Raw genomic sequence first — 9,332 nt, 5'->3', positions numbered from 1 at the left:
TAAATGCTCATGAATCGAACATCATGAAGTTGGCTCCATTTTTATTACAAGACATTGGAGTACTTAAAAACACCAACTGGACAAAACGAAGTGAAGGAAATGTTATGTTGAATAAAATATAGTGCCGAATTTACAAAGCCTGTTTATGTCTTACACGCGTGTCACTACATAATACATTTACGAGGCATAAAATCACCTGCGTTTAAGAAAACCACGCTACGTAAATTCCGCCCAATAGTTTTCAACATCTTACACAGAAAAAAATATCCAAACAAGTTAATGGGATCTATCCCCCCCCCCTCTAAGAGCCTAAGAGAGCTTTGTGAATTAGGCCCCAGCCTCGGTGGCGGATCTGCAATACCATTAGTACAGAATAAGTTGTCCAGCTCGGCGTCAAAAGATGGGGGTGGGACGATGGGAAATAAATAGTAATGATCCTTTCAACTGGGGAAAGGGTTTATGTATAATGTTAGTTATCCCCCCCCCCCCCCGCCCCAACCCAATAACTGTTACTCAGGACCGCATGATTGAACCTTAATTGGATATAGACATGAAACCGATAATTCTGACTATATAAATGAAGGTAACGATAGAGCTTGTGCCCATCCCCACTGGAGGCTGTCCCCCTGCTCCAGATATCGTTCCTAGGGGCCTGCACGTCTATGAAAACAGGTAAACTTAATGATGACATACAACAAATCAAGATGAAACTACTTGCTTACTCTTTTATTATCAAATTAATCTTACTAAATGTTCCCCTTTTTTTTTACATAGCAAATAAATAATAAATAATAATAATCATAGTTCTGTTCTATAAGTTTCATGCAAAACAAAAAATTAACAAAAATTAAAAACCAATTTAAGAATAAATAATGACGCCACGGCGTTTCTGAAAGACTAGTAGCATATGCAAGGGGTGGGTAGGTTTGTTCATGAGACCAGACACGAGCAATGGTTGCCTTGCGTGTGCAACTCTGGCATGCACTGCTCCTTCAAGTCCCAATAAAACAAGAAGACAAATACAAGAGTGACTTGATAATCCAACCAAAATCAGAACAGTTGTGTGTGGTTAAATAAAACTGGCTACAGTTTTTCAAAGCCATCTTAGTGCTTTATCCGTTACGGGCTACAATGTCACTATGACACACGAAACATGCCTCAGCCTACACCTGTTTACGTTATCGATAGCTTCAAAAATATAGCTCCAAGAGTCCAGAGGTAAGTTTCAAACCATTAAATATGTGTGCATGATTAATTACATTCTGATAACTTTTGGGAAATATATTTATTTATTCTAATCTTTAGATATTTGTGGCATTTGTTAAAAAACACACACCAGGCAACCGAAAAATTACACCTGTTTTAACAAAAAGGTTTAAAATAAATATAACTTGGAAGCTTGCCTATAAATAAGCAAATACAATCAAAATTACTAGAATATCTGATTGCATTATTTTGTAAAATAGACATTAAAGATTTAGTATTTTAACATTTTCAAGTCACCGCTGTATTTAGCATTGGCACAAATATTCATTAACAGAAGATAAAATAGTTAAGAACTGCAAAAACAATATTACCACAGCAGAGGTAACCAGCTTTAGGACAGGTTAGATGATAATGCAGTAATGGCAAAATCATCCAGAGGTTGTACATGAATAGTTTTACATAGTACTACTTTTCACAAAGTGGAAATACACAGGTATGATTTAAAAAACAAAAACAAAAGAACCACAGATCATATGTTATTTGAGCTGTATTAACCATTAAACAATTTGAAACAAATATCTTGGGCTTTTTCGGTCATGTTTCCCCCCCCCCAAATTTCATAAATCTTAAGGAAATAAAACCGATCTAACAAAAATCCAACAAATCAACAAAATATGAACAAATCTACTTTTGTCATCTTCAAACAGTGGCATGAAATTTGTAGCATCATGTTCGTTTCTGATGTTGTAATGCCAAATAAATGCGTGTTGTAATCCACTCAAAAGTTAAAATAATAAACATAATCCGTATGCTGAAATCAGTTCAAAACATACCTGTATCTCGAGGAAGTATGCATTTAACATAATAGCTTCCACAAAATATAACGAGATCCATACAACAAATAAATACTCAACCAAAACTTGTATATTCATCACCAAATCATTAATATGCATTATTAATTAATACATCATATATTGGCAGTTATTATGTAATGTCCCCTCAACATGTCTCAAGATGGACGTATGGAAAGTATCCTTCAACATCGTTTTCACAAGTTTCCAATCACTAAATACTTAACTACATATCCATTATACATAATTTGATTTTCTTTGCTTTTTAAAATCTAATATATATATATATATTCTCACATTAATAAAACCTATTTCAATGACATTACCTTGAGCAAAAAGTGGAAAACAGAAAATCATAAAATAATTTCCTCTAATATTTATTCTAGGGGCTACCATTTAGTCCATCTATTTGTACACCATCTCCATTCATAAAGCATTTTGACCTCAATTTGAGGCAATTCCAGTTGTGATAGGTTGATTCGATAAGATATAGTAAAGGTACATATAAACAAACTGCTTCAAGTGATCAACCCACAACTCTGTGGAGAAAAGAACACACAAACAAATAAAAATCTTTGGAGTTTAAGATCTTAAAGGCATATTGTCACAGACCACTGACCTATTTACATGGCCTAACAAAGTATTACTTAAAAATATATATATTTGATTTGTCGCTAAATGTACTTTATTCAACCATCTATGTAACCATACTCCACTTATTAATGATATTTTGTAAAAAATTATTGAATTATGGCAATGGTCTATAATTAAAAAACTAACATAGCTGAGAGGGTTGATATAGATTTCACTTCATCATGGTGTGGTTAAAGTGATGCAATAGCTAGATTTGGTCTGTAAAAATTAATGTAATTTTGATTTATTATTCATTTTTAGAGAAATAAGGTCCTTAAATCTGTGACAGTATGCCTTTAACTTTATAGAAAATTTGACTCACTGAACTAAAAAAAAAAGTGAAGATCATATGTGCTTTGACAGGACTCCAGTCTTCATTTGAAAAACTCTTCATATAGGCAAAATGGTTACTTTTATATCACTTGTTTTCAAATCGGCAACCCAATGGTTAATGCATTTCTTGCACATGACTCAGCTTCAAGTACAAACATCAACCAAACAAACTCAATGCACAAGATAGTGTCTACTAAAAGAAAATAGAATCAACTACAGTACATGTTCACAAAATACACACAGTTACGTTAAAAAAAGAAAATCGTATTAAAAAAAATTGAAACTACAAAAACTGTAAAGTATTCCAAAACAGAACGGTCCAGCCATATTTTCAAACATATCACAGTATTTTATTGCATAGTTTTCACACTGGTCTGTACCACCATTGAGAGTTCTGCAATAGGCAATCGAACAACTTGGCCACCATTAAGCAATAAAGGCTTAAATGATGTTGCATGCTTATCATTAATTGTTATTTGCAATTATCCACTATTCAACAAGAAACACTTTTTTTTAAAGTACCAGTAATATTGCTCATGTTCAATGCTATTTGCATTTATATATCAACCATAACCAAAGACAAAGGTTTAAACCTTGGCAATTGGCACAATTATTTCCTCTGCTGTGTTGGTGTAAAGACACATATTCAAGATGAACAAACCTGAACTGTCAGAAATGAAAGACAAAAATAGTCATCAACTGATCAAGCCCAAACCATTCTTCAGTCATACCATCCCAGGCATGAACAGATGTTGGACAAAAACAAAACTTGGAACACTATGCATGGTCTTGAACAATCGGGCATTACTGTGAGCTGTTCATCAGACAACCAGGGTAGCAACACTTTTTCAGATCGCCTTAAAATCCTGAATTCTGGAGAGAAAATTAATTCCTGCAAGAGAAGAATTTTCACCTCATCTACCTGGGTCTAGCTTAATCGTGTCATGTGGTTCCTCTCTTTGAGGAGAATGAGTAGAGATCATCAGTGGCACCTAACCCTGCATACCTGTCGTGGTCATCATACTTGTGACCCGTACCAAGCCTGGCCGAGTAGGCCATCGGTAGTACAGCGTTGGGATTAACATAGTCCGAAAGACCGTTTGTGGCGTAGCTGGTGTTGGCGCCGGTCTGGCCTGTGTAGTAGTGGTAGAAGCCTGTGTCTAAGTAAAGTCCGTAGCTGTCTCGGTCCAGCCCCGAGACTCTCGACGTGGTGGTGGGCGGGAGCTGGGAGTGTGGATTCACTTGATAGGCGTCGGCTGGGAGGAAACTACCTGAGTACAGCCGGTTGTTGTCGTCAGCATACAGGTGTGACTGGGCCAAGTGAAGAGGCTGCAGGTGAAGAGGAGATGGGTTGTCTTCCTTCGAGACTTCCACTGAAAAATTAAGAAGATTTGTTTGAAGGAATGAAGGCATGATTATTTTTTTTCCATTAGTAGCAAGGGATCTTTTATATGCACCATCCCACACACAGGATAGCACATACCACGGCCTTGATATATGACTGAATTAATGAATGGGCAAACAAACATAACAATAGTGGGAAGCTCATTTTTATCATCAGTCACATCAAAATACATTCCCAGTTAATAGTTTTTCCATACATGATTAAAATATCTTTCAAAATAAATCACTAGCTTTGATCCTTGAAGATCCATTTTTTTGGACTGGTCATTTGGTTTGTTAGATACGTAGTATGACCAGTGAGTTACCAATGGACATTATAACCAGTACTGATGAAACAAATGGTCACGTTATTATGTTTGAAAGTTATTATGATCAGTTTGTTTTGCAAGGTACTGGCTTCAATCCAGAATGAATGCACAGCTCAGTATCATTATGACATTATTTTATATATATTCTTACCAACCATCAACATCTGTGCTTGATCTTTTATTGAATTTTTCCCATCTCAACCAGTGCCCCACAATTCATCAATCAAAGGCCATGGTATAAGAAATTAATGTGCTCCCATTGTGTCGTTGAACAAAAGAGATATTTTTGTTTGTATCCAGTTAAGATTCAAGCACACTTTCTGTTATTAACATTTCAAATTTTTGTTTGACGACACCACTAGACTATTGGATGTCAAATATTTGATCAGTCTTGCATACAGGGCCAAATTTACGAAGCCCGCTTTTCTTAAACGTGGGTGTTTAATCATTCTAAATGTATATAGTTACACATATGCAAGTCTAAAACAGGCTTTGGAAACTCGGCCCATAGTCTTCAGAGAAAACCCACTACATTTTTCCATTAGTTGCAAGGAATCTTTTATATTCACTTTTCCATAGACAGGATAGCATAATCATAGCATAATCATCGGCTATTGGATGTCAAAAACATTTAGTAATTCTGACATGTAGTCATCCGAGGAATATGCTACATTTTTTCTAATGCAGCAAGGGATCTTTTATATGCACTTTCCAAGAGACAGGGAAGCACAAACCACGGCCTTTGACCAGTTGTGATGCATTGGTTGGAACAAGAAAAAGCAAAAATATCTGATCAAATCACCTACCTGTGGGTTCTGTTCTTTCAATTTCACCAGATATATATATCATGGGTCCTTGGCAACCTTTGGGAGTAGCAAGTTCATTTGACAGGTGCATTCGCTTCACTGGCTTCACATCGTAGGAGTCTGTGAGATCTGGAACGATGACATTAACATCGTGGAAAATAATACTGCTTGCCATAACATGACCAATTTGTAAATATTTAAAAGAGTAATGGTGCTCTTTTGTTTATAATTTTTAAATTTAATTAAAAAAACAAAAAAACAGAAATTTCAAATCAAAATGTATTTTGTTTGAAACATATTTTATTGCTTTTTAAAGAACAAATGGATTAGGCACAAGTTATACACTTTCAAGGCCTTCTCCAAAATACATACATATTACAACAGTAATATATTTTTGCAATTTAAATATGAACAGAAATAAATATTATTGAAAAAGAGAAAGAAGAAAGAATGAAGGAAACAGAAAAATAGAAATAAAGAAAAGAGATAACGGAAAAAAAAAGTATTTATGTAGAGTAGTACTTAAATCAAAGAGTCCATACTTATTCAACATACCCATGACTTTCAGAGAATCCATACTTTTAATTACATGACATTTAGCCTACAGATTCATGAGACTTTATGATACCCTGGAGTCTGTAGACTATAAACATGGGGCTCCAATCTTGACAATCCTGTGTTTTTTTACCCTGGTCAAGATAAACAAAATAATACAAAGTTTGGATGCAGGATTTTTCTTGGGAAAAGGTACAATGTTAAAAAAGGGCAAGTACTATATCGGATAACGCACCTCTCTTGGCCCCAGGGACGGGTGTGGTGGTGGAAGCGGGACCGGGTGTGGATGTACAGGTGGCTCGGCCAGGATCAAACACCTCGTACCCAGAGGACACATGGCACGGATCGCTTCTGAAAACAAGGAAGGAAGGAAATGTTTTATTTAACGACGCACTCAACACATTTTTGTAAATTTATAGTCATATGGCATCAGACATATGGTTAAGGACCACACAGATATAGAGAGAGGAAACCCACTGTTGCCACTTCAAGGGCTACTCTTTTCGATTAGCAGCAAGGGATCTTTTACATGCAACATCCCACACAGAATAGTACATACCACGGCCTTTGTTACACCAGTTGTGGAGCACTGGCTGGATCTAAAAATAAACATCTGACAGTTACTCAAGGATGCATATTCTATACCATTAGCATTTTTTTCTTGAAATCTCTCTCCAAATGCTGAAAACAACTGTGGACAAGATTCAGAAAACAGGGTGGTATGACAAACACCACCGCCCCTCCCCCTGGAGTGTTATACTGAGCGGCCCCTTACCCAGCTTCCACAGTGGATGTGACCCTGGTCACCGATGGAGATTCAGGAGGCTGGATGGTACGACAAACACCCCCCTCCTCCCCCTGGAGTATTATACTAAACAGCCCCTTACCCAGCTTCCACAGTGGATGTGACCCTGGTCACCGATGGAGATTCGAGAGGCTGGGCGGTATATTAAAACACCCCCAACCCCTTCCCCTGGAGTGTTATACTGCACAGCCCCTTACCCAGCTTCCACAGTGAATGTGACCCTGGTCACCGATGGAGATTCGGGAGGCTGGGTAGTACGACAAACTCCCCTCCCCTGGAGTGTTATACTGCACAGCACCTTACCCAGCTTCCACAGTGGACGTGACCCTGGTCACCGATGGAGATTCTGGAGGCTGGGTGGTACGACGGCTACTGCGTCGTGGTGCTGGTCGGTTTCCATCACCTTTACCTCGGGTTGGACTGGCGACGTCTCGGGTTCCATTACTGAGGATATTAATGACCTGAAATTAAAAAACACCAAAACTGTTACACTCATGGTAATCTGGACATGGTGGGACAAAACATTAGATAGGGAGATGGAGCTTTTTGAGTTTTCGAGGTATGTTTCAAAGTCTGTTATTACTAATTTGTAGAACAATTCAAATGGGACCCTCAGTTTAGTTTTTTTTTTAAACCCTGTTTCTGAGAGATCGATGTTTGAATTATCATAGTTTGAATGTACGTGTCAAGCTAAACTGGATGTACAGAAAACATAATAAAATTATATACCTGATTTTGGAAGTCTTGGGGCAAAGCTGTGTTTACTATTTTCAAATAGTCAACAGTCATCTCCAAAATGGATGCCATGTCAGTTTTGCGACCCCGAATGTATGGTAGTAACACTCTTAACTGATCACAGCTATCTTTGATGCGTTCTCTATAAAATATGTCAACATTAAACTAAGTGGTTACAATATATCACATATGAGAGAGAGAGAGAGAGAGAGAGAGAGAGAGAGAGAGAGAGAGAGAGAGAGAGAGAGAGAAAGAGAAAGAAAGAGAGAAACACAAACAGGAAGTGGAGAAGGGGAACGAGGGAAGAGAGAGTGGGGAGAACAGAAAGGGAGGGGAAGAAAGAGACTGGGAGAGCCCATTCTGTTGCACAGGATCCTCCTACTAAAAAGCAAACATGAATCTTTTAATTGCACTTTCCCATAGATAGGACAGTACATTCTATGGCTTATAGATAGGATAGTACATTCTATGGCTTTTAATATAGCTTAATGGAAGTACTATTTGAGATAGAGAAAACGTGACCCACTGCACCTCAGGTACTCTACCACCGAGTAAACATTCCATGTCTGAAAAGAGGATATATTCAAGTCAGTTCAACCAGTCTTGCATTACTACACCTGTACCTGGCACTGTCTAACCCAGACAGAAAACTACCAACTCTTCACCCTTTGTGGTCTCATCCACTAGTATTACAAATCCATACAGAAAGAAAGAAATTTTTATTTAATGACACACTCAACACATTTTATTTACGATTATATGGTGTCAGACATATGATTAAAGACCACACAGACATTGAGAGAGGAAATCCACTGTCACCAGTTCATGGGATACTCTTTTCAATTAGCAGCAAGGGATCTTTTATATGCACCATCCCAGACAGGGTAGTACATACCACAGCCTTTGATATACCAATAGTGGTGCACTGGCTGTAACAAGAAATAGCCCAATGGGCCCACCGACAGGGATCGATCCCAGACTGACCACATATCAAGCGAGTGCTTTACCACTGTGCTACGTCCCTCCCCAAATCCATATAGCGAACAAAATGGACAAAACTCCTGCCGAGATAATCTTCTGTTAATTCACTATTTGGAATTGCATAGTAATGTAAGCAGAAACGTATACCTGATGATTATTTTACCTTCTATTGTGTGATCTGCTGTTGTAGACTGGCATCATCATACAAATCCTAGCAGAAAACTTAACTAGATAAATTCCTGCATATGTATTTCTTTTGTGGTGTGCAATTAACAGGCAAATCGAGATTGTTCAACTAAATGGATAAATACCGTCTGACTTTTTCCTTGGTGGTGTGGTCAGCTGCTATGGACTGTGGCGGTGGTCTTGGCTGGTAGTTTATGGACTGGAAGTCGAAGGACCTCAGAGATGGCACGGTGAGCACCCCCGTGTCCGAGACTGGTGGCTGGATGGTGGAGGAGCCTTTACAATCAGATGGTGTGGAACATCGACTACTGCAACAGCAATAAAATTTACAGACTCTTTGCTTTCACACAGCTGAAGTATGGTCCACTACCGACAACTCAACTGACTGGTGGGTGAATGGATGGATGGATTGGATGAATGGATGGATTCATTGATTGAATGAATGGATGGGTGGATTTTAGATGGGCAGGCAAATATATGGATGGAATTGGATTGGATGTTTGGATGGGATGTTTGGATGGATGGATGG

General features: G+C 37.9%; 1 protein-coding gene across 2 annotated transcripts in view; it reads right to left on the bottom strand.

Moving 5' to 3' along the window:
• Positions 1-613: 613 nt before the first annotated feature.
• The window catches only part of LOC121384440, a 38,090-nt gene continuing 29,371 nt past the window's right edge, over positions 614-9,332 (bottom strand). For both annotated transcript variants that reach the window (XM_041514836.1, XM_041514838.1), the window contains exons 6-11: positions 8,929-9,111; positions 7,631-7,778; positions 7,205-7,362; positions 6,332-6,447; positions 5,542-5,670; positions 614-4,396 (exon numbers count right to left, since the gene is read on the bottom strand). In XM_041514836.1, coding sequence (XP_041370770.1) covers positions 3,966-4,396; positions 5,542-5,670; positions 6,332-6,447; positions 7,205-7,362; positions 7,631-7,778; positions 8,929-9,111 — 1,165 coding nt within the window. In that variant the 3' untranslated portion in view covers positions 614-3,965. The remainder of the gene's footprint in view (positions 4,397-5,541; positions 5,671-6,331; positions 6,448-7,204; positions 7,363-7,630; positions 7,779-8,928; positions 9,112-9,332) is intronic.

Source organism: Gigantopelta aegis, chromosome 10 (assembly GCF_016097555.1).
Source record: "Gigantopelta aegis isolate Gae_Host chromosome 10, Gae_host_genome, whole genome shotgun sequence".
In the NCBI taxonomy this organism is placed as follows: Eukaryota; Metazoa; Mollusca; class Gastropoda; order Neomphalida; family Peltospiridae; genus Gigantopelta; species Gigantopelta aegis.
This window is presented reverse-complemented; position numbering and strand designations above follow the sequence as displayed.